This window comes from Choloepus didactylus, chromosome 12, assembly GCF_015220235.1.
Source record: "Choloepus didactylus isolate mChoDid1 chromosome 12, mChoDid1.pri, whole genome shotgun sequence".
Classification (NCBI taxonomy): Eukaryota; Metazoa; Chordata; class Mammalia; order Pilosa; family Megalonychidae; genus Choloepus; species Choloepus didactylus.
The window spans coordinates 20651721-20677216 of NC_051318.1; the positions used below are offsets into that span (position 1 = coordinate 20651721).

At 41.3% G+C, this 25496-nt stretch overlaps 1 protein-coding gene across 1 annotated transcript in view; it reads right to left on the reverse strand.

The window, feature by feature from the left end:
• The window catches only part of TMEM255B (transmembrane protein 255B), a 114208-nt gene that overhangs the window by 81873 nt on the left and 6839 nt on the right, over positions 1-25496 (reverse strand). Inside the window, exon 3 of the mRNA XM_037799897.1 lies at positions 20060-20202. Within this exon, the coding sequence (XP_037655825.1) occupies positions 20060-20202 (143 nt within the window). The remainder of the gene's footprint in view (positions 1-20059; positions 20203-25496) is intronic.

The window sequence follows — 25496 nt, forward strand, 5'->3', positions numbered from 1 at the left end:
ATAAATGAATTACATTTAACAGACATATACAGGACATTACATCCCAAATCACCAGGATACACATACTTTTCTAGTGATCATGGAACTTTCTCCAGAATAGATCATATGCTGGGACATAAAACAAGCCTCAATAAATTTAAAAAGATTGAAATTATTCAAAGCACATGCTCTGACCACAATGGAATACAATTACAAGTCAATAACCATCAGAGACTTAGAAAATTCACAAATACCTGGAGGTTAAACAACACACTCCTAAACAATCAGTGGGTTAAAGAAGAAATAGCAAGAGAAATTGCTAAATATATAGAGATGAATGAAAATGAGAACACAACATACCAAAACCTATGGGATGCAGCAAAAGCAGTGCTAAGGGGGAAATTTATAGCACTAAACGCATATGTTAAAAAGGAAGAAAGAGCCAAAATCAAAGAACTAATGGATCAACTGAAGAAGCTAGAAAATGAACAGCAAACCAATCCTAAACCAAGTACAAGAAAAGAAATAACAAGGATTAAAGCAGAAATAAATGACATAGAGAACAAAAAAACAATAGAGAGGATAAATATCACCAAAAGTTGGTTCTTTGAGAAGATCAACAAGATTGACAAGCCCCTAGCTAGACTGACAAAATCAAAAAGAGAGAAGACCCATATCAACAAAATAATGAATGAAAAAGGTGACATAACTGCAGATCCTGAAGAAATTAAAACAATTATAAGAGGATACTATGAACAACTGTATGGCAACAAACTGGATAATGTAGAGGAAATGGACAATTTCCTGGAAACATATGAACAACCTAGACTGACCAGAGAAGAAACAGAAGACCTCAACCAACCCATCACAAGCAAAGAGATCCAATCAGTCATCAAAAATCTTCCCACAAATAAATGCCCAGGGCCAGATGGCTTCACAGGGGAATTCTACCAAACTTTCCAGAAAGAACTGACACCAATCTTACTCAAACTCTTTCAAAACATTGAAGAAAATGGAACACTACCTAACTCATTTTATGAAGCTAACATCAATCTAATACCAAAACCAGGCAAAGATGCTACAAAAAAGGAAAACTACCGGCCAATCTCCCTAATGAATATAGATGCAAAAATCCTCAACAAAATACTTGCAAATCGAATCCAAAGACACATTAAAAAAATCATACACCATGACCAAGTGGGGTTCATTCCAGGCATGCAAGGATGGTTCAACATAAGAAAATCAATCAATGTATTACAACACATTAACAAGTCAAAAGGGAAAAATCAATTGATCATCTCAATAGATGCTGAAAAAGCATTTGACAAAATCCAACATCCCTTTTTGATAAAAACACTTCAAAAGGTAGGAATTGAAGGAAACTTCCTCAACATGATAAAGAGCATATATGAAAAACCCACAGCCAGCATAGTACTCAATGGTGAGAGACTGAAAGCCTTCCCTCTAAGATCAGGAACAAGACAAGGATGCCCGCTGTCACCACTGTTATTCAACATTGTGCTGGAAGTGCTAGCCAGGGCAATCCGGCAAGACAAAGAAATAAAAGGCATCCAAATTGGAAAAGAAGAAGTAAAACTGTCATTGTTTGCAGATGATATGATCTTATATCTAGAAAACCCTGAGAAATCGACGATACAGCTACTAGAGCTAATAAACAAATTTAGCTAAGTAGCGGGATACAAGGTTAATGCACATAAGTCAGTAATGTTTCTATATGCTAGAAATGAACAAACTGAAGAGACACTCAAGAAAAAGATACCATTTTCAATAGCAAGTAAAAAAATCAAGTACCTAGGAATAAACTTAACCAAAGATGTAAAAGACCTATACAAAGAAAACTACATAACTCTACTAAAAGAAATAGAAGGGGACCTTAAAAGATGGAAAAATATTCCATGTTCATGGATAGGAAAGCTAAATGTCATTAAGATGTCAATTCTACCCAAACTCATCTACAGATTCAATGCAATCCCAATCAAAATTCCAACAACCTACTTTGCAGACTTGGAAAAGCTAGTTATCAAATTTATTTGGAAAGGGAAGATGCCTCGAATTGCTAAAGACACTCTAAAAAAGAAAAACGAAGTGGGAGGACTTACACTCCCTGACTTTGAAGCTTATTATAAAGCCACAGTTGCCAAAACAGCATGGTACTGGCACAAAGATAGACATATAGATCAATGGAATCGAATTGAGAATTCAGAGATAGACCCTCAGATCTATGGCCGACTGATCTTTGATAAGGCCCCCAAAGTCACTGAACTGAGTCATAATGGTCTTTTCAACAAATGGGGCTGGGAGAGTTGGATATCCATATCCAAAAGAATGAAAGAGGACCCCTACCTCACCCCCTACACAAAAATTAACTCAAAATGGACCAAAGATCTCAATATAAAAGAAAGTACCATAAAACTCCTAGAAGATAATGTAGGAAAACATCTTCAAGACCTTGTATTAGGCGGGCACTTCCTAGACTTTACACCCAAAGCACAAGCAACAAAAGAGAAAATAGATAAATGGGAACTCCTCAAGCTTAGAAGTTTCTGCACCTCAAAGGAATTTCTCAAAAAGGTAAAGAGGCAGCCAACTCAATGGGAAAAAATTTTTGGAAACCATGTATCTGACAAAAGACTGATATCTTGCATATATAAAGAAATCCTACAACTCAATGACAATAGTACAGTCGGCCCAATTATAAAATGGGCAAAAGATATGAAAAGACAGTTCTCTGAAGAGGAAATACAAATGGCCAAGAAACACATGAAAAAATGTTCAGCTTCACTAGCTATTAGAGAGATGCAAATTAAGACCACAATGAGATACCATCTAACACCGGTTAGAATGGCTGCCATTAAACAAACAGGAAACTACAAATGCTGGAGGGGATGTGGAGAAATTGGAACTCTTATTCATTGTTGGTGGGACTGTATAATGGTTCAGCCACTCTGGAAGTCAGTCTGGCAGTTCCTTAGAAAACTAGATATAGAGTTACCATTCGATCCAGCGATCGCACTTCTCGGTATATACCCGGAAGGTCGGAAAGCAGTGACACGAACAGATATCTGCATGCCAATGTTCATAGCAGCATTATTCACAATTGCCAAGAGATGGAAACAACCCAAATGTCCTTCAACAGATGAGTGGATAAATAAAATGTGGTATATACACACGATGGAATACTACGCGGCAGTAAGAAGGAACAATCTCGTGAAACATATGACAACATGGATGAACCTTGAAGACATAATGCTGAGCGAAATAAGCCAGGCACAAAAAGAGAAATATTATATGCTACCACTAATGTGAACTTTGAAAAATGTAAAACAAATGGCATATAATGTAGAATGTAGGGGAACTAGCAATAGAGAGCAATTAAGGAAGGGGGAACAATAATCCAAGAAGAACAGATAAGCTATTTAACGTTCTGGGGATGCCCAGGAATGACTATGGTCTGTTAATTTCTGATGGATATAGTAGGAGCAAGTTCACAGAAATGTTGCTATATTAGGTAACTTTCTTGGGGTAAAGTAGGAACATGTTGGAAGTTAAACAGTTATCTTAGGTTAGTTGTCTTTTCCTTACTCCCTTGTTATGGTCTCTTTGAAATGTCCTTTTATTGTATGTTTGTTTTCTTTTTAACTTTTTTTTCATACAGTTGATTTAAAAAAGAAGGGAAAGTTAAAAAAAAAAAAAAAAAACAGAAAAACAAGGAAAAAAAAAAGATGTAGTGACCCCTTGTGGAGCCTGTGGAGAATGCAGGGGTATTCGCCTACCCCACCTCCATGGTTGCTAACATGACCACAGACATAGGGGACTGGTGGTTTGATGGGTTGAGCCCTCTACCATAAGTTTTACCCTTGGGAAGACGGTTGCTGCAAAGGAGAGGCTAGGCCTCCCTATGGTTGTTCCTAAGGGCCTCCTCCCGAATGCCTCTTTGTTGCTCAGATGTGGCCCTCTCTCTCTGGCTAAGCCAACTTGAAAGGTGAAATCAGTGCCCTCCCCCCTACGTGGGATCAGACACCCAGGGGAGTGAATCTCCCTGGCAACGTGGAATATGACTCCCGGGGAGGAATGTAGACCCGGCATCGTGGGACAGAGAACATCTTCTTGACCAAAAGGGGGATGTGAAAGGAGATGAAATAAGCTTCAGTGGCAGAGAGATTCCAAAAGGAGCCGAGAGGTCACTCTGGTGGGCACTCTTACGCACACTTTAGACAACCCTTTTTAGGTTCCAAAGAATTGGGGTAGCTGGTGGTGGATACCTGAAACTATCAAACTACAACCCAGAACCCATGAATCTCAAAGACAGTTGTATAAAAATGTAGCTTATGAGGGGTGACAATGGGATTGGGAAAGCCATAAGGACCACACTCCACTTTGTCTAGTTTATGGATGGATGAGTAGAAAAATAGGGGAAGGAAACAAACAGACAGAGGTACCCAGTGTTCTTTTTTACTTCAATTGCTCTTTTTCACTCTAATTATTATTCTTGTTATTTTTGTGTGTGTGCTAATGAAGGTGTCAGGGATTGATTTAGGTGATGAATGTACAACTATGTAATGGTACTCTAAACAATCGAAAGTACGATTTGTTTTGTATGACTGCGTGGTATGTGAATATATCTCAATAAAATGAAGATAAAAAAAAAAAAAAAAAAGCCAATCCATCTCTGGTGTTTTGCATTCCGGCAGCATTAGCAAACCGGAACACGGTCCATCCACCCATCTGCACAACCTCCTTGCTGCACCTACCTTATGCTCGAAGTGCGATTTCATTCTGGAAGTTGGCAGGATCCCTTACTGATGACCTTTAGATCCAGTGGCCCTTTGCTCCTATGATCTCAGAATAAGAAGCCATCTCTACCCTGTCCTGATCCTAGAGTCATCCTCTATGTTTCAGGTCCCCACCCGACTCGGACCCAGGAATGGCAAAGACCATCTGAGCTTCTATAGAAGACAGATACTTAGGAACTGAATTTACCCAAGAAGACTGACGAAATTCCCATGACTTCATGACCATAGGCAGAAGTTAAGCAGGAGGTGTGCAGAGAAAGACAACAAAGACCCCTTCTTTTCACAACCCTCAATGGACAGAAAAAAACAGGCTACCTCTAGACCAGATAGACAAAGGCCTGATAATCTAATCCTTTCTGGAAATCTTTTGATGCCTATAAATTGATTCTTACTGGCCCTGTTGGTTCTTCCAGGTCAGTGGATTTTAAACTACTTTCCACTAAGTTTCCACTATAGAGGTGTGTCTGTGTATGCCTGTGCACATATGGGGGTGGAGTGGGGTAAGCAGATACAGAGCCCCCACTCCGATTTCAACGTCAGCTAGCCTGGACAAGATTTCCTATAAACGAAAAAAAAAAATCAGCTGTTAAAATATTTTAGGCCCTTAACTTTTCCATCTCTGATCTTGTGGGACCATGTCAAATTACAGAGCTACTAGTAAAATCAATAGTTCATATGTCTTTTGGGTGAGAAACAAACAAGAACTCATTTATCAATGGAAAAAATATCCAAAGCTGACTCAATTTCAGGCATTCTTTGGATATCTTTGAAGACAAACATAATAAAGGGCAGAGATAATGGAGAAACCACTTCTAATGATTAGCTTCACTTTTTATATTCCATCTCCTACAAGGAACAAAGCAAAAATATTTACAGATGAAGGGATACACCTGGGATTTGCTTCAGAATAATATGGGAAGGTAAAACTCTTAGAAGACAACATAAGAGCAAATCTTCATGGCCTGGGATTTGGCAACAGAATCTTAGAAATGACACTAAAAGCATACACAACAAAAGAAACAATAGATAAATTTGATTCCATTAAAATCAGAAACTTTTGTGCAACAAGGGAAATTATTGAGAAAGTGAAATGGGAAAGCAGAACGGGAGAAAATAGTTACAAACCATATGTCAGAGAAGTGTTTAATATCCAGAATACATAAAGAACTTTCACAATACCACAACAAAAGGATAAACAATGCAATTTTAAAATGGACCAAGAACTTGAATAGACATTTCTCCAAAGCAGACATACAAATGGCCAATAAACACATTAAAGATGCTCAATATCATTAGACATTAGGGAAATGCATATCAAAACCACAATGAGACACCACTTCACACCAACAAGGATGACTACTATTAAAAAAAAAACAAAACAGAAAATCACAAGTGTTGGAGAGATGTGGAGAAATTGGAACTCCGGTGAATTGTTGCTGGGAATGTAAAATGGTGCAGTTTCTATGGAAAACTTTTTGGATCCTCAAAAAGTTAAACATCTATAGGCTATAGTTAATAGTACAATTTTAAAAATGTTCTTCATCAATCGTAACAAACGTACCACACTAATACAAGGTGTTAATAATAAGGTGATATATGGGAACTCTGCATTTTATGCATGATTTTTCTGTAAACCTACAACTTCTCTAATAAAAAAAAAAGTTAAACATAGAACTACTATTTGACCCGGCAATCCCACTTCTAGGTATATACACAAAGAGAGTAAAAACAGGGTCACAACAGATACTCATATACCAATATTTACAGCAACATTATTCACAATAGCCAAAAGGGTGGAACAACCCAAGTATCCATCAACAAATGACTGGATAAACAAAATGTGGTAATACACGCAATGAAATATTATTTGGCCATAAGGAAAAAATGAAGTTACGAGACATGCTGCAAAATGGAATAACCTTGAAAACATTATGCACAGTGAAATAAGCAAGATGCATAAGGACATAAATTGTATGATATCATTTATAAGAGATGACTAGAAATAGCAAATTTGCTGAGATAGAAAGCAGATTAGAGGTTACCGGGTTAGGGGAAGGGATGAGGATAGAGGGGAAAGGGGACTATTTGTATGTATAAGTAAACAAGTACATACATACATACAGAAATTTTGAGAGAGAGAAAATTAAAAAAAAAAAAAAAAAAAAAACGGTTTAGGGCAAGTTCTGTTGACTTGGCCAGAAGGAAGCTTGTTCTTGATGCAACTAAAAATGTTGCATTGCATTATCACCTATAGGCAAGTTTTCAAAACTGAAAACTTATCTCCTTTTTCCTCTAAAAGGGAAAAATATTATAATAATTTCTATTGATTTGAGATTAGGACCAGGAAGACAACAATAGAATCTTGTAAATACATTTCCAAAGCCAGTAGAAGAATAGAGACTCAATGATGTGAGTCAATTTTACTGAGAGTGTCAAATTTAGATTCTGACTCTTCAAGACTTGCCAACGGGATTTGGCACTGAAAAAAAAAGTACTCTGCTTAAACAATTTGTGAATTTGATAAAAGTGAATAAAAGGATGCATATATGCATTTTCATTCAAATGAGTTATAAAAGCTAACCCATAAGCATCACACACTTCAGTCCAGGTCCTATTCTACACACTATATACAAAAAGCAAAAACAGAACAAAGCAAAAGCCTGTTTAAAGGTATTTCAGATCACTCAGGAGTTTAGGGACTAGAGAATTCTATGCACACATGTCCTATTCACTATGTTCTGTTTCTATCTGGAAGAGAATCGGAAACCTCAATGACAAAATTTAATATAGTGGTCACTTAAGAATAAAATTAGTGTTAGCTGCCTATCCTCAAAATTCATTTTAGGGTGCCAAATATTAACTTATTGAATTTCTGTACAAACAGCCATGCTTAGCACATAAGCAATGTCTACTGCTTTTGGACTGTACAAGTGATGGATAACAGAAATGTTTCCAAGGAACCATTTTGATTGAGTAAACGAGTGACAGATTCACTAATCAATTGCTTACTTTGTATATATGCATTTATTGAACATCTGGCATATATTAGACACTGTTCTAGCAGCTAAGAATACAAAAGTGACAAAAATGGATAAAGTGACTCAAGGAGCTTCTATAGTAGCACCTGGAAAGATGAGCTAATAACCATGAATGCAATGATAGATAAGTGATGGGAAGCCAGAGTAGACAGCCATGAGGCAGGCAAGCGTAGCAGTGGGTGGGACGGGAGAAGTAGCTAGGGGTCAGAGCAGGGCCAGTGGGCCACGGTAATGCAAGTTGCATATTTATGCTGTGAATATACTGAGAAACCAGTGGCGAGATCCTGGAATCTGAACATAAACTATAAGGTTTATCACGCATTACAGTTTTATTTTCATTAAATCACCCCATTGCATGTAGTGCAAGCAACCCAGCGTGGGGGGGGGGGTGGAGTGGTGGAAAAAGGATTAGTGTCTGTGCCCCTTGGGTCAGATTAGGGCTGTTTCCAGTATAACCGCCCTCCCTTCCCAATAGTTGGATAGTACACTTAACTCCTATTGCTTCGTGGTGGATATATTATTTGAATTTCTTATATCCGGCATTTTACACCCAGGATTGATTTAATGAAGGAGAAAGCCACTATATTTACTGTAACAATTCAGAAAATAATAATAATATGAGAAGAGAAGAAATGTATGAGAGATGAAACAAGATTGCCCACAAGTTGACAGTTGATAAAGTTGGGTGATGAGTACATGAGGGTTCATTATGCTATTCTGTCTACTTTTGTGTATGTTCAAAATTTTCCATAGTAAAAAAACTAAAAGAAAAACAAATTGATAAAAAAGAAACTATCATATATATCTGGATGCATTTGAAATAAAATAATTTTTAGCGGACATTTTCTCAGCCTGCTATTTCTCCTTTTGAAACACTTTGAAAGTGCTGACAAATCTGTTTATATACAGTATATAACAATGGCTACTCTTTTCTGACATCTTTTATGTGCCCGACACTGTGCAAGATATTCCGAAATGCATTAACTCAAATATTCCCAATATGCCTCCAATGAAGAAAAGTGAGGTTCCAAATGGTTGTTTCCCAAGGTCATAAATCCAGGTTTCAGCTATCATAAATATTCAACTAAATGTTAGTGAAATATATGTTGATCCTGCAAGTTAGCCTGAAAGAATGCTTTTCCCTCAAAAACCAGAAATGAGACTGTACTGGTATCACAAACAACCCCAGAGAGCTGTGGTCTGAGCAACCTGGGTGGACTCGGGGTTCAGGGATGCTGGCTTGAGAGCTGGACCCCACGCTGCTCTGACATCTGATGTGCCTTCTGGATTTTTATCTTCCCACTCCAATGCCCACATTTCTTTTATCAAAGCCATAGAAAAAGGCCTCCAGGGACCACATTAGGTCCAAACCACCCATAAATCTGCTTTGCTGCATTCCAGCCCAGCACACAGCCATCGACCCAGTCTCACTTCCCAACTTTTGCTTCTTTGTCATGCAGAAAGTATATCAGAAGAGATTCCATCTGTAGGCCAAAAGGTGCCAAGAGAGGCCCTCTGGGTGGGCTGTACAACTCGGCTCTTCCTGAAGTCACACCAGAACCCCACGGACACAGAATTGAGGCGCCCGTCAGAGCACGTCAGCCACGGAACACTGGTACTGGCCGGACTCCCACCGTGTGCCCGGCCTCGTGCTCACACTGGGGGGTAGTGTGTGGCGGAGGACACTCCCAGTGTGACAAGAGCATCAGCTGATGTATGGCCAAATGCCACGCAAGTACGAAGGAGACACTATCGCTGAGCCTGGCCGCCGATGGCAGGGAGGCTTCCCGAAAGAGGTGGCACTGGAACTTAGTCTTCCAGGAATTTGCCAAACCGAGAAAGGGGATGGGCTGGTCCCAGCCAAAGATAGGGTATGGGCACAGATGCTAAAAATGCTAGCTGGCTGTGCCAGGAGAAAATGAGATGGATCAGGAGCACAGGAGAGGGGCCAAGACAAGGCAGGAGATGTGAGTGGAAAGATAAGTGGGATTAGACACCAAAACACCTCGAGGGCAGGTATCTCATTTCTCCTCAGGCAGTGGGGAGCCACGACTAGCTTTTCCTGAGGAAAACAATCTCAGTCCCTAACACCTTAGTGTAACTTTAAGTCACCTAGTTACCTCTCCCTCGTAGTTAAATTTTAATGTATTTAAACATGGAATGAAATATCTTTTCCCACCAAAGAAATATCATACAAGTGAGCAGGCCATATATGAAGTCTTTATAAGAATTTTTAAAAGGTTCTAATTTCCAAAACCAGTGCATTCATAAAACAGATTCCAAACTGAACTGATGAGTAAAGACAGCAGGTGTTCTAAACTGATCCATGTAACCAGGATTCCTTGAGTGCCTTCCACAGGCACTGCGTCTAGATTTCCGTTCTGTAGACTGTGAGCCATGGGCTCCGTCCTATGTTTCCACTGTTATCAAAAGGGAGATGTGCTAACTCACATTTTTTTTTTTTTTTTTGCCTGAACTTTATATACCATGGTTTCATTTCATTTGCCACACCCTCATCTTTTCTTCCCATGCCTCAGCCTTGGCTGCTAGGATCACTATGTGACATTTGCAATGCTGTAAAGATCACACAATCCTAGGGGTTATTTTCACTTAAACTAAGATGTGAATGGCACCCACAAAGCTCTAGCGTCTAGGGTTGTGCAGGACATGGCCTGGGAAACCCTAAGGGGTGGTCTGTAAGTAGCTGCACTGTATTGGGCCTTTCCTAGAAACACCCAGCTGTAGCCGTAACACCCCTCTAACAGAGTTAACACTCCCCACCCATCCCACGTTAGGAAAAGACTATAAATTTTCTTACCATTTGCCTTCTGTTCTCCACGAGGTTGATGCCAATAATTCCCAAGAAAGATCCAAAGCCCAGCTAAGACCAAATGAAAAACAAAAAAGGAGAAGAGACTCCAGGTTAGCATGGCTGGCAACTTAATACTGACATTTAACAGTTAATAATGCACATGAGACTGCCACCCTTTATGAAACATTCAATCAAATGGATTAAATCCAGCCATTCCCACTACATGAAGATTCAACCACTAAATGGCAGACAGGTGCATCCCTCTTTGGGTGGGTTCTTATATTCATTCAATTGGGCAAATGGAGAGAGTTCAAAGAAGCTGCTGAAACATAATACATCTTTCACTTCTCAGTTCAAATAGTTTTAACAGATAGGTCAGTTTGACTCTTAGAGAAGAGAGAGTATTAAGGCCCCATGGGACAATAGCTTCATGGTAACTCAGAGCTCATGTCACCCATCTTCTTCACATCTGGTTGTGAGGTGAGATCTGCTTAAGGTATCTTCTAATGGACTTGTCTGAAGTTCCATCATCAGAGAATTATTCCTTTAGGTAAGATGGTAGGAAACTAAAATTCACATGGATTTTACACGATAATACACTGACGCCCAGTAATACATGATTAGAGGTGAACTTAACTGTTGCTTTTAACTCAGGTAAGTAAACAGAAGAGGAAATCTCGGCAAAGGAGAGGACAGGTAGAAAGGAGCCTCCAGCCCAGGGCTCTGGGGATGTGGGGAGCAGTCAGATGTGGGCATGAGCGCTCAGGTGGGGCCAGAAAAAGGAGTAGAAAAGAAAAAGGAGGTGGGACACTCCTGGGCTGAGAGGACAGAGTCAAACAAGGAGGCTCTTTTGAAGAACTCTCTAGATAACTGTGTCAGCCTCGGCTCTTGGCCTCTGCAAGGAGAAAATGATTGCTGGTATGATAAAATACACACATGGAAGTTCTCATTTTAAAAATAAGAGTCTGAGGGCCTGGACATTAGATACCACCCCTCCCCACTCCCACCCCCTACACACAACTTTCCCAGCTGGCACAGGCATGCATAGTTCTGTCACTCCCATTTGTTAGAAGAATTTTTAAAAATTATTTCCTCTTAGCACTAAAAACATTGAGATTCAGCAATGCCCCACTGAACATGCCATTCCAGGCAGCCAGGGGAGATGCCTTTCCCAGACAATATACAGCTACGAAACAGAAACCTCTTGAGTTGGAGCCACAACATCTACAGTATGAGTAAGACTCACATGCATGGCAGGTAATCTCCAGTCACACTTATGAAGGAACGGCTTGTGTGCCAGATGTAGACACTCTGCCCAGGACATTCTGACAAGTTGACTGAGTAGTTTTGGAGTTTCTAAGGCTATAGCGACAAATTTAATGCACTAAGAACTGTGCACATTTATGTCTACAGTTTTGTCTTTGTCTGCAATTCTATCTATGGTGATATGCATGTATGCACGCATGGTTTCCTCCAACAATTTAAGAATTCTCAAGGAAGAAGAAAAGATGAACGTTTTCATCAGTGGAGCTTAAAAATATCACAGTTCATTGGAACCCAAGATGGTGGGTAGGTAAGACAGGGCAAAAAAACACCTCCGTGAAAAATACTAGATAAAAGCCAGAAAGTGACCCAGAACACCAGTTCCAACGATGCACCAGCCGGACAAGGTCTGCTAAATCCACAGGGACCGTGCATTTGGTGAAACTGGGAGTCTGCATTCTGAAATGAGTGAGTGAGCCGGCTGAAAGTCCGGCGGCCGCGCTGCAGTGTGGAGAAACCGTGGGTTGGCATTTGGAGATGGACTAGTTCTTTTAAAAAACAAACAAACAAACAAACAAACAAAAAAAAAAACCTGGGACCAACTGCAGATACAACAACGAGAACCGCACAGTGAAGCACAGCAGGAGCGGGCTCTCCCAATGCCTCAGTGTCAGGCGTGGAAGATAGCCCTCCCCACACCCACTGCTGATTGTCTTGGGGCCAGGGGTGCAGAGAGGAGCCAAAAGGAGAAAGAAATCACACTCCTTGCAACCATCTCCCCGGAGGGCTGGGGACACTCCCGCCCGGGGCCAGACCCACAGCCCAGAGCCGCACCAAGAAACCCAGTGTGACGGGGAGTGATTCCTGCAGCACCACGCACACGCCACAATATCGGCCGTGGACAATGGCCTTTAGTGCACCCACAGCTAACTGTCCCGCAGCTGGGAAGGTGGAGCTGTGCGAAGAGGGGGAAATTAACACACCCTATTCAACCATCTTTACAGCAGGCTGGGAATGCCACTGCAAGGCCTGGCAGCCCAGGGCTTCCCTGGAGGGCCGGCGCACACTTGTGATATAGCACAGCCTTCCCTCTGCAGGGGTCCTGGAAGAGCACAGCTGAGAACAGGGACCCGCTCAGAAACTCCAGGGACCCTACGCTAGTGCCAGGGACTTGTGGGTCAGTGGCAGAGACCATCTGTGGCAGGACTGAGGTGAAGGCTTAGACTCTTGCAACAGCCTTAAATCTCCAGGAACACCTGGAGGTTTGATTATTAAAGCTGCCATGCCTCCCTAACCACTCAGACACATGCCTCACATTGAGGGCGGACAGCACACCCAAACTTGGTGCACCAATTGGGCCCCACAAGAATCAGACCCCCACACACCACAAAGACAAAGTTGGGGAGAACTGACTTGAGGGGAATAGGTGACTCGCGGACACCATCTGCTGGTTAGTTAGAGAAAGTGTACACCACCAAGCTGTAGATCTGAGAAATTAGAGATTAGAGACTGGTATTTTATAGACCCTGAAAGAACCCTATCAAGTAAAGCAAATGCCAAGAGGCCAAAAACAACAGAAAATCTTAAAGCATATGATAAAACCAGATGATATGGATGATATGGATAACCCAAACCCAAACACCCAAAACGAAAGATCAGAAGAGACACAGTACTTGGCGCAATTAATCAAAGAACTAAAGTAAAACAACAAGAGCATGGCACAGGATATAAAGGACATGAAGAAGAGCATGGCACAGGATATAAAGGACATGAAGAAGACCCTAGAAGAGCATAAAGAAGATATTGCAAGAATAAATAAAAAAATAGAAGATCTTATGGAAATAAAAGAAACTGTTGGCCAAATTAAAAAGACATTGGACACTCATAATACAAGATTAGAGGAAGATGAACAACTCAGCCTCCTCAAAGACCACAGAACAGCAAATGAAAGAACAAAAGAAAGAATGGGGAAAAAATTGAAAAAATCAAAACGGATCTCAGGGACATGATAGATAAAATAAAACGTCCAAATTTAAGACTCATTGGTGTCCCAGAAGGAGAAGAGAAGGGTAAAGGTCTAGAAAGAGTATTCAAAGAAATTGTTGGGGAAAACTTCCCAAACCTTCTACACAATATAAATACACAAAGCATGAATGCCCAGTGAACTCCAAATAGAATAAATCCAAATAAACCCACTCCAAGACATGTTCTAATCAGACTGTCAAATACTGAAGAGAAGGAGCAAGTTCTGAAAGCAGCAAGAGAAAAGCAATTCACCACATACAAAGGAAACAACATAAGACTAAGTAGTGACTACTCAGCGGCCAGCATGGAGGCAAGAAGGCAGTGGCATGACATATTTAAAATTCTGAGAGAGAAAAATTTCCAACCAAGAATACTTTATCCAGCAAAACTCTCCATCAAATTTGAGGGAGAGCTTAAATTTTTCACAGACAAACAAATGCTGAAAGATTTTGCTAATAAAAGACCTGCCCTACTTCAGATACTAAAGGGAGCCCTACTGACAGAGAAACAAAGAAAGGAGAGAGAGTTATAGAGAAATTTAACAGACATATATGGAACATTACATCCCAAATCACCAGGACACACATTCTTCTCTAGTGATCAGGGATCTTTCTCCAGAATAGACCATATGCTGAGACATAAAACAAGCCTCAATAAATTTAAAAAATAATTGAATTTATTCAAAGCACATCAGAGACTTAGAAAATTCACAAACACCTAGAGAGTAATAATTAGGGGGAGATTAAAACATTCTCAGATAATCAAAAGCTGAGGGACTTCATCACCAGTAGATCAGTCCTATAAGAAATGCTAAAGGGAATTGTGCAGGCTGAAAGGAAGGGACACTAAACAATTGACTGAAACCACATGAAGAAATAAAGATTTCCAGTAAAGATCACATGGTAAATATAAATACCAATACTACTGTATTTTTGATTTGTAACTCCACTATTTACTTCCTACAGGATCTAAAATACATAAAGTGTAATGATAAATCAGTGGTTTTGGACTCAATGTAAAATATGTAATTTTTGACAAGAACTACATAAAGGTGGGGGAATGGAGGAGTATAGGAACATAGTTTATGTGTTCTATTGAAGTTAAGTTGGTATCAAAGAAAAACAAGATTGTTATAGACTTAAGAGGTTAAATTTAAGCCTCACAGTAAACACAAAGAAAGTATCAGAGAATATGACCATAGAGATGAAAAATGGAGTATGGGTTACGAGAAGTGTGGGAAGGGGCAATGGAGAGTTAAGAAAGGAGTGTAGGGTTGCTGTTTGGGGTGAAGGGAAATTTCTAGTAATGGATGGTGGGAAGGTGATAGCTTCGCAACATTTTAAATGTGATTAATCCCACTAATGGAATGCTAGGGAGGGCTTGGAATGGGAAGATTTAGGCTGTATGTATGTTTCCACAAGTGAAAAAAAAAAAAAGACAGTCTAAATAGACAATGACAATTAAACGCCAAGAATGATCCTGGATGGGATCTGAGGATGGAGGAGAGGACGCTCAAAGGGACACAGTTGGGACATAAGAAAAAAAAAGGAAATATAGAATGTAAGCTTTGTATCGATGTTAAGTTTTTTGAACTTCTTAGTTGCGCTTAATGTGATTGTATAAAAGAATGTTCTTGTTCAGGGGAAATGTATATGTGAATTATATTGTTTGTTCAAGGATGTGTGCAGCTTGCTCGCATACGTTCAGAAGACAGAGCAATAGATGATGGATGATATAATAGGGAGGGAAAGAGGGAGGGAAAGAAGAAATGGTGGTGTGACAGGATGTTAAAGTTGGTGGACAGGGGTATCGGGGGAGGGGGGTCAGGGTATGCTGGAGCTCTGTGTATGGGGTTTGTATTGTTTTTGCAACTGTTCCTGTAAGTTTTGAATTTATTTCAAAATAAAATTTAAAAAAATATATATCACAGTTCAATGCTGTAGTCCCAAAATACCAAAATTCCAAAATAAATGTATTAAAATATATCTATAAAGTTTCACTAAGTTTCCATTTTTGGATTTAAAGTTGGGTGAATTTTTCATACTGTCAGAAACTTGAATACAGGTTACCAGGGGCCAGGTAGGGCAATGGAAGGGGGAGTTAAAGCTTAATGGGTTCAGAATTTCTGTTGGGGGTGACAGAAGAGGTGTGGTCATGGATGGTGGTGACGATAGCACAACATTGTGAATGTAATTACCACTGAAATATATATTTGAATGTGGTTAAAAAGGGAAATTTTAGGTTGTATACATGTTAGTAAAATAAAAATTTTTTAAAAACCTAAGTTGGGTGAATTTTTTCCAAACTCCAGGTGTTTCCTGTTCACATTCTTCCTGAGATCAGTTCATTCCTATAAATCTCTAAGCTGGATACAAGACACCCACGGAAGTTTTTTTTTTTCTATTACTAGAGAAGTTGTTGGTTTACAGAAAGATCAAGCAGAAAATACATAGTTCCCATATATCCACCCCTATTTTTAACATTTTGCATTAGTGTGGCACCTTTGTTACAATTGATAAGACAATATTATTATAATTTTACTATTAACTGTAGTCCACAGTTTACATTAGGTTTCACTGTGTTGTACAGTCTTATGGTGGTTTTGTTTTAAATTTTTGTTCTAGCAACATATATACCACCTAAATTTTCCCCTTTTAACCACATTCAGATATATAATTCAGTGGTGTTAATTACATTCACAATGTTGTGTTACTATCACCACCACACATTACCAAAACTTTTCCGTCACCCCAGACAGAAACGCTGCACCAGTTAAGAATTAACTCCCCCTTCCCTACCTCCACCATGTCGCCTGGTAATTTTCCACAGAAGTTATTTTCAACCATATTTTTGTTAAGTTAATTTTATTTGTCCACTTCTCAGTTTATTTTCAAGACTACCTCAGTTAAAGCTAATTTCATTCTGGTCAGTCGAGTTTTAATTCACCGCCCTGGAAATGTTTTCTTTACAGAGCATAGCTCCTGCCACACTCATTTATGTATTAATACCTCCCCACCCCACCCCCCAAAAGAGGGCCAGATATCTTTGCGGAGAGTCGCCACGCGTTCCTGCTTCAACAGTGCCTGAATGGAACCAGCGCTTGCCCGCATCACCTGGCCATGCCGGGCAGCCCTCGGCCCTGCTCCAGCACCGCACAGCCACCTCCTCCTCCCCTCCAAAGCCCACCCTGATGACCACATCCCGTCTCATGTGTGCCAGAACTGCAACCAGGACTCAGAGGCCACCATCTACCACCAGATCAACCTGGAGCTCTAGGTCTCCTACGTCTACCTGTCAATGTCCTACCACTTTGACATTGATGATGTGGCTTTGAAGAACTTTGCCAAATATTTTCTTCACCAGTCTCATGAGGAGAGGGAACATGGTGAGAAACTTAAGAAGCTGCAAAACCAACAAGGTGGCTGAGCTTCCTTCAGGTTATCAAGAAACCAGAACAAGTTGATTGGGAGAGTGGGCCAAATGCAATGGAGGTGCATTACACTTGGAAAAAAGGGTGAATCAGTCACCACTGGAACAGTACAAACTGGCCACTGACAAAAAAGACCTCCACTTGTGTGACTTCACTGAGACCCATTACCTGAATGAGTAGGTGAAGTCCATCAAAGAACTGGTGGCTACGAAACAAACTTGCACAAGATGGGGGCCCCGGATTCTGGCTTGGCAGAGGATCTCTTTGACAAGCACACTCTGGGAAACAGTGGGGATGAGAGCTAAGCCTTATGCCATCTTCCCAGAGCCACAGGGTGACTCCCAAGGTCACCACGGCAGTGCATGCAGGTTGGGTTTACCTTTATCTTTTCTATAAGTTGTACCAACATCTACCAAGTTCTTTCACTTATGTTTTGAACGTAATTTTAAGGGGGAAAGTCTTAAAAAATTGAAGCTTAAAGAACAAACAAAAAAACTACTACTCAATATTGATCTTGATATATTGTGAAATTTGGGGGATGATGGATCCTCAAATCTGCTATGAAAAGCTCCAAGCTCTCTGCAGTTCCAGTCCTCCCATCCTGCCCAGGAAATAGGACAGAAAGCTTCCTTTAAAAAGGCAGGGTCTCCAAAATGTCATCAGGCTCATGTGATTTTACTGATAAAAATTTTTCAGCACGGGCACTATTTATATATGTTTATTCATAAGTTCTATGCAGGTAGATAATGCACGTTTATAAAGCATCGACAAAATGGAAAAACAAAGATTAATATAAAGATGAAAAACAGTATTTGTCAACTACTCTTAAGTATTATGAGTTCTGAAAACCTTTTCTTCCTCCTTGCTAAAAATGCTATCAACATTATCAGTAATCTGATAATTTTAGTGAGAGTGACAGGATTAAATAAAATTCATTTTTTTAAAAAAATCTCAATTTAACACTTCATGATATAGCAACTCAAAGTTCTGGTCCTTTTCAAAAGCATCAAAGCTGATTTAAAAAAAAAATATCTCCATAGAGGACCTCTGTACACAATGTTTTGGAGGCAAAATTCATTGCTAACAACAGTGGACATGAATTCATGTTCTGAAAATTCTTCTTGCTAATTTTGCATTAGGGGGACCGACTTCTTGCCCAATCTGATAAGACTGTCTTCAGTTTTACCACGTGGTGCTCTTGTCCAAAATTTAATACTAGGAATGGAACAATCCAGCACTGCCATTTTCTAGTTGTTCCCATATGATTACATGATCAACAATCCTTAATCTGTGGTTTCTTGGCAAGAATCCTTTTAAGCTCCCGTCAATTTTCCAAGGGTTCATTTGGATAAAGCAACAAGTCAGTGATAAACCCACGTTACTGATCACTCCACTGTAACATGCATCCACTGTCTCTCCTCCCTCAGAATTCCCCTCATACCATTCACAGCTAAGAAGCACCCTTCATACCATTCACTGACTAAAGTATGTCCTTTTCTTTTAGGAACAAAGTAAAAAAAAATAATACTGAATAAGTGTTCTATAACTGTTGTAACAAATTGCCATAAATTTAGTGACTTAAAACAACACAAATGTATTCTCTTACGTTTCTGGAGGTCAGAAGTCCGGCATGGGTCTCACTGGGCTGAAATCAAGGGACAGGCAGCCCCCTTCCTTCTGGAGGCTCTCAGGCAGAATCTGTGCAGGGTCTTTCCGGCTCATAGTCCTCTAGCCCCATCTTAACAGCTTCTCACATCACACCTCCTGGACCTCTACTTCCCTCTTCCACTTTTAAGGACCCTTGTGGTTACACTGGGCCCACCCAGATAATCCAGGATAGTCCTCATATTTTACACCAGCTGATTAGCAGCTGCAAACTTAATACAACATAATGTGGTGTTCCAGTTTGCTAATGCTACCATTTTGCAAAACACCAGAAACGGATTGGCTTTTGTAAAGGGGGTTTATTTGTCTACAAAGTTACAGTCTTAAGGCCATAAATGTCCACGGTAAGGCATCAACAATCGGATACCTTCACTGGAGAAAGGCTATTGACATCTGGGAAACCTCTGTTAGCTGGGAAGGCATGTGGCTGGCGTCTGCTTGCTCCCAGGTTGCATTTCTCTCTAGGCATCTAGGGGTATTCTTTTAGTTTCTTCCAGGCAAACTCCAGACTAGCAAAAGTCTACTTTCAATGGCCATCTTCAAAATGTCTCCCTAAGTTGCAGCTAACATCAGGGGTCTGCAATCCAAGCATGTCTAAGCATCAGCGTCAGCAAAACATCTGGGCCTGGGTGGCTCTCTTTTAAAGTACTCCAGTGTTTTAATTAAGACCCACAGTGAATGGGTGGGGACACACCTCCATGTAAATAATCTATTCAAAGGTATTACCCACAGTTGACTGAGTCACATCTCCATGGAAATACTCAAATGATCCTAACCTAATCAACACTAATACATCTGCCCCCTACAAGACTGCATCAAAGAACATGGCATTTTGGGGGGACATAATACATCCAAAATGGCACACGAGGTCACAGTTCTAGGGATTAGGACACAGACATCTTCGGGGGGCCACTAGTCTGCCTACCACAAATGCAAATAGAAGTTTCCATGTCTTAGACCTCCAGGAGTGGCATGTGTCACCCCAGCACCTCTCAGCAGACCCCACAGGCCCAGCACCTGCTCAGCCACTCACAATGATTCCTGGGTAATAACCTCCCACGGTCACATTCTCGGTTCTGGTCGTCGCAGCAAGACCTATGGTCAGTATGAAGATGGACACCACCAGGAGAGAGACTGCAAACCAAAAGGAAGTCTTCTTTCTTTTTGCAAACTCTTCTGTGAGGAGACCAAACATGCAATCAATGAAAAAGACAACATGGGCTTTGAGATGGGTATTTCAGCAAATATCACAAACATATTCAATATGAATGGCTTTTCTTTCCAAACATGGCAAGTACTTGAATGTCCCTCTACCTTTGTTCATATGGTTCCTGGGAACCTGGGGTGTACTTCCTCTCCACTCTGAAAAATTTCATCTCATCCTTAAATCCTTACCTCAAATGTCACAGATTCTGAAAAACCCTTCCCATACCAACTCATGCACACAATTTTTCAAAGCAGAAACCTGGGAGTCATCCCTAGCTGTTCCCATCATATAAAACTAACTGCCAAGTTATTTGACCTTCTCTCCTAAACAACACTCAAGCCGATGTTGGTCTCCACCTGCACTGTCTATTCCTCAACCGTGTCCCAACTTCCCCACTCGGATCACAAGTGGTGGCCCCCTTTCACCCTAGCCCTCTCCAACCCTCTCCACACTGCAACCAGAGGGGGCTTCTAAAGCCTTCACTGGTTTCTACAAGGGGCATTTGTCGTGCGCCTCTCCAACTCCAAGTCCCTTTTCCCTCTTCCTAAGGCCTCCAGACTTTCCTTTGAGGAGCCAAACAAGATTCAAAATATTTAACAAGTATAGCACAGGTACCACCCAACCAGAATACATGCCCCAGGGCTGCTGCAGGGTCATGGGCCCCCACCAAACCCTTTAGTGGCTGAATGGGAAGGAGGTCCATCTGGAGGGATCCCAGGGGAAGGGGTGGTGGGGAAAGGCACTTGGGGGCTCAGGCAAATGGCTATATAACAACTAGTGCAGACATATTTTAATAGTTTATACTCAGTGGAACACCAGCCCTGAACTGGCCCCTCACCCACCCCAGCTCCAGGGGTCCTGGAGACCAGTCACTATAGTTTCAAACCCTTCTCTACAGTGATTGGTTCAGGGACGAGCCACAACCTGTGCCTGAGCCAATCAGCACATGGCGTTTCCCTGGCCACAGTGATTAGTTCAGCTTAGTCTATGCAGTGGGCCTCCTGGAAAATGTGGTCAATGGTTACAGGAAGTGAAGCTTCACTCTTCCTCTGATATGAACTAGGAAACCAGTTGCCCTGGTTGCTGCTGGCAGACACCTAGAAAGCAGGAGGCAAACCAGCCTAGGGACAGCAGAGCTACAAGAATCTCAGAAACATGGGGTCTGAGTCTTGATTGGACTCTGCCTGAAGCCCACCTGCCCCTGGTCTTTTCAGTTATGTGATCCAACAAATCTACTTTGTTGTTTAATCCAGGTAGGTTGGGTTTTTGGTAATGGAGAATTTCCCATTGTATTTAGGATAAAGAACAAAAACCCTTCATCCAGCTTAAACGCCCTGCATGATGTGAGCTTTGCCCACTCCCAGGCTCACTAGCCTCTGGCTCTGCACTTCCAGCCACCTGGCTTTCTTCCAGTTCTCCGAGTCTCCCACACTCTTGCTCGGCAACAGGGCCTTGCTAATCCCTTTATTGCAACCATTCTTCCCAACCTCCCTTCCTTCCTTTGGTTTTCAGCATGAATCACTCTCATGCGGGAGGTTGCCTGGTCCAGCTACCAGTTTCTGTCACTGATCAGATGCTAGTGGATTTACTTACTCGATTCTTGCCTTCCTTAGACCATAAGCTCCATGGGGGCAGAGAGTGTCTCTGTCTCGTAACCTGTTGTATCTTCAGGTCTAATATGGTGTCTGGCACTTACTGGGTTCTCAATAAGTGCCTGTGAGATGAATGACTCACTTATCATACAAGTAATTGTTTGTATATTGGCACACACCACCCTCCCCCTGCTGCCCCTAGATCGCAAGTTCCTTGAAGGCTGTGATCCAGGCTTTCGTTCTTGCAACCCAAATAGTACTAAGTACAGCTGACTGTTTATTGAGCACCTATGTGACAGGTTCTCCTCTAAGCACTTTATGTATATGGACTCATTTATTCTTCCCACAACCCTACATTGGTATTATCATCCCCATTTGCAGAGGAGATGCTAAGAATTAAGTCCAGTGATCAGCCTAATCCAAAGCCCAAGCTCTAACCGCTATGCCATACAGTATCTCGTGAAGACACTCAGTAAACCAGATAATGGAATCAGTAGCCCCAGCTTTTAAGTAGAATTTTAAATGATGGCATTAGCCCTGGAATTACCATAATATTACAATTATTTTAGTTAGACAAGATAAGCCAAGAATTCAGTACTTTGTTTTGAAAATAATTTTATCACATTTGAAATTCATTGAGCAAGCACCTAATCCTCTGGTGAAACATCAGGCGTGTTTCAATCCCATTGTAGGGCAGCAGCTCAGGCCCTGTCCATGTAAGATGTGCTCTTTCTCTTGGCTCAGAGCTCAGGATCCTTCTCAACTGCACAGGTTGCACTGATTCTTGGGCTGTTCTTGGGTACAGCCAAACCTGTTTGCCTTCAGTGAGGAAACAAGAGGCTACAGGTGCCTCCTAGGGAGCAGTTATGGCACAAGGTAGAGACACAGATGCCAGCTTTCCTCCTTTTTACGAGTCAGCTCTTCCTGGTTCCCTCCAGCTGGCATCTCTTGGTCCCAGATCCAGCCTACCCCCACCCAAGTGTGCCTGTGTCCTTAGGAAGCCCATAAACCCCAGGCACCCTCCCCACACTACAGACTGAAGGGAAGACCTTTGCACTCAAGTGTCAGTTTACCTCTGCCCTGGCCCAGGCTGAGCTAGGGATTCCTGACACCCAAGAAATACATATTGCTTCCACTCCAGCCACGTCCCAAGCACAGCTCTATCACAGGATTCCATGCTGTTTCACAATTGTCAGTTTATGTGCCTATTTCCATACCAAGCTATTAACTACCTGAGGGCCAGGATAGAGTCTTATTTATCTTCATATCTCCAATACTTAGCTCAGCTCCTAATGAGTGAATGAGTGAATGGGGGTGGGAGGCTAGAAAGAACGCATTAAAGCATGGCACAGTCTGCCATTGCTTACTTGAATACCCAGTTTCCTCTCCTCGTTAGCAAATCCTCTACATTATTGGATGTGGAAATGTGCACAGCTGAAAGATTACACTTTCCAGCCTCCACTGCAGTTGTGTATAGCCACACAATTAAGTGCTAGGAACATACCATCTAAGCAAAGTGTGTTGGTCGGAACTTACAGGAAATGTCTTAAAGGAGCATGTCCCTTTTGCCTTTCTCTCCTTCATCCTTTTTGCTACTTGGAATGTGAAGATAAAGGTGGGAGCTTCAGGCACCATTTTGGACCATGAGGGAAGCTTGAGAATGAAGACACATCTTAAGAATGGAAGAGCAGAAGACAAAAGGAAACTAGATCTGCAATCACTTAATATCGTGGCGTATCAGTCCTGGGTTATCTACCTCCAAACTTTTACTACATGACTGTGCCAGTTTGGATATATTATGTCCCCGTAAAAGTCATATTCTTTAATGCAATCTTGTGGGGGCAGATGTATTAGTCTTTCTGATTAGGGTGTGACCTCTTGATGAATGTTTCCATGGAGATTTGTCCCCACTTACTCAGGGTGGGTCTTAATGAAATCACTGGAGTCCTATAAGAGAGCAGCTGAAAGAGACTTCTGGAGAGATGCTTGGGAGCTGACGCTTTGAGATGCTAGCCCAAAGTTTGCTCAGGAGAAGCTAAGAGAGAACAAAATGCCCCAAAAGCAGCTGAGAGAAACATTTTGAAGATGGCCGTTGAAAGCTGATGCTTAGAGATGCTTGGAGATGTGGACAGAAGGATGTTTGGAGATTCTTAGCTAAGAGATGCTAGCCCAGCATTTGCTCCAGAGAAGCTAAGAGAGACAAGCCCAGAGACATTTTGGAGAATGCCATTTTGAAATGCAACCTGGGAGAAAAGGACCAGCAGATGCCAGCCACATGCCTTCCCAGCTGACAGAGGTGTTCCGGATGCCATCAGCTATTCTTCAGTGAAGGTTTACTCTTGTGGATGCCTTAATTTGGACATTTTCATGGCCTTTGGACTGTAAATTTATAACCAAATAAACCCCTTTTATAAAAACCCCTTTTATAAAAGCCAATCCATTTTTGGTTGTTTTGCATAACAGCAGCATTAGCAAACCAGAACAATGACAGAATAAAATCTCTTGAACATAAGCCACAATTTTGGATTTTCTGGTATTTGCAGCCAAACCTAATTCTAACTGTCCCAGAACTCAAGAAAGCAAGCAAGCAAGCATGTAAACCTTTCCATCACCTGCATCTTCCTCTGTCAAGCCTTACTTCTGGGTTTCTCTTTGATCTAACTTCCTTCCCATTGGCATCTCCCGGGGAAAACAGAAGAGCACCTTTTACTTGCTTTTTTACAAATAACCATTCGCTCTCAGACATATCTTCTGCTCCTGATTATTACAACAATTGGGCAAACTGAGACAGAGACAGTTAGCAGAGGGAAGAGAGAGAGCAAGAAGAGGGAAGCTTAACACTGAACCTACTAAGGCTGTTTTATTTTGTTTCTGTGTCTGGAAGCTAAATCATCTTGATCTCTGTGTGACTCCAAAATAATATCAGAGAAAAAAGAAAAACATGGTTGTGTTTTCCTACTCCAAAGTTTTAAAAATCAATATTGTGTATGTGTGTGTATTTGTGTGTGTGTGTGTGTGTGTGTGTGTGTGTGTGTGACTAATGGGAGGAAGCTTTGATTACAACCACTAGTTTAGATCACTAACTGAATTGTAAGCATGCAGACATTTTTCACACTCTGAAAGATCCACATTTGAAGACTTACACTTTTGCAATAATATCAGCAAAGCTTAACGGCAAATCAAGATTATAGCCCAAGGAAAAGGTTTTTAATACCCAGAAATAAATTACACAAAACTATAACTTTGTTAATCTGAGACAGCCCTTCGGGTTTTATCCAGCTGACCTAGCAAGGGTTGGGACATTTCACTCTGGAAATGAAATGGAACACCTCCGTGAGGCCCACAGCTCTCCCCTTACCAACTCCCTTCTGAGACTCTCAACATAGCCCCCTCAGCAAAGCACCTTCCTGCAAACCCTCTCCAAACATATTCCCCCAAAAGATCTCATCCTAGACCACCTTAATACCTTGGAGAGGACTAGATCAATTCATTCAGTAACATAATAAACTATCAGCTCCTGACCAACCAGTTGAAGGTAATCAGGCTTCCCCCTCAATCTCGGGCCCACATGCTGCCTTCAGCTCCCATGTCCTTGGGACGGCAGCCTGAGCAGGTCCCACCTCTGCAGGTGGTGCCAACACCCTAATATTATCTACCAGGCCCTGCAAGCT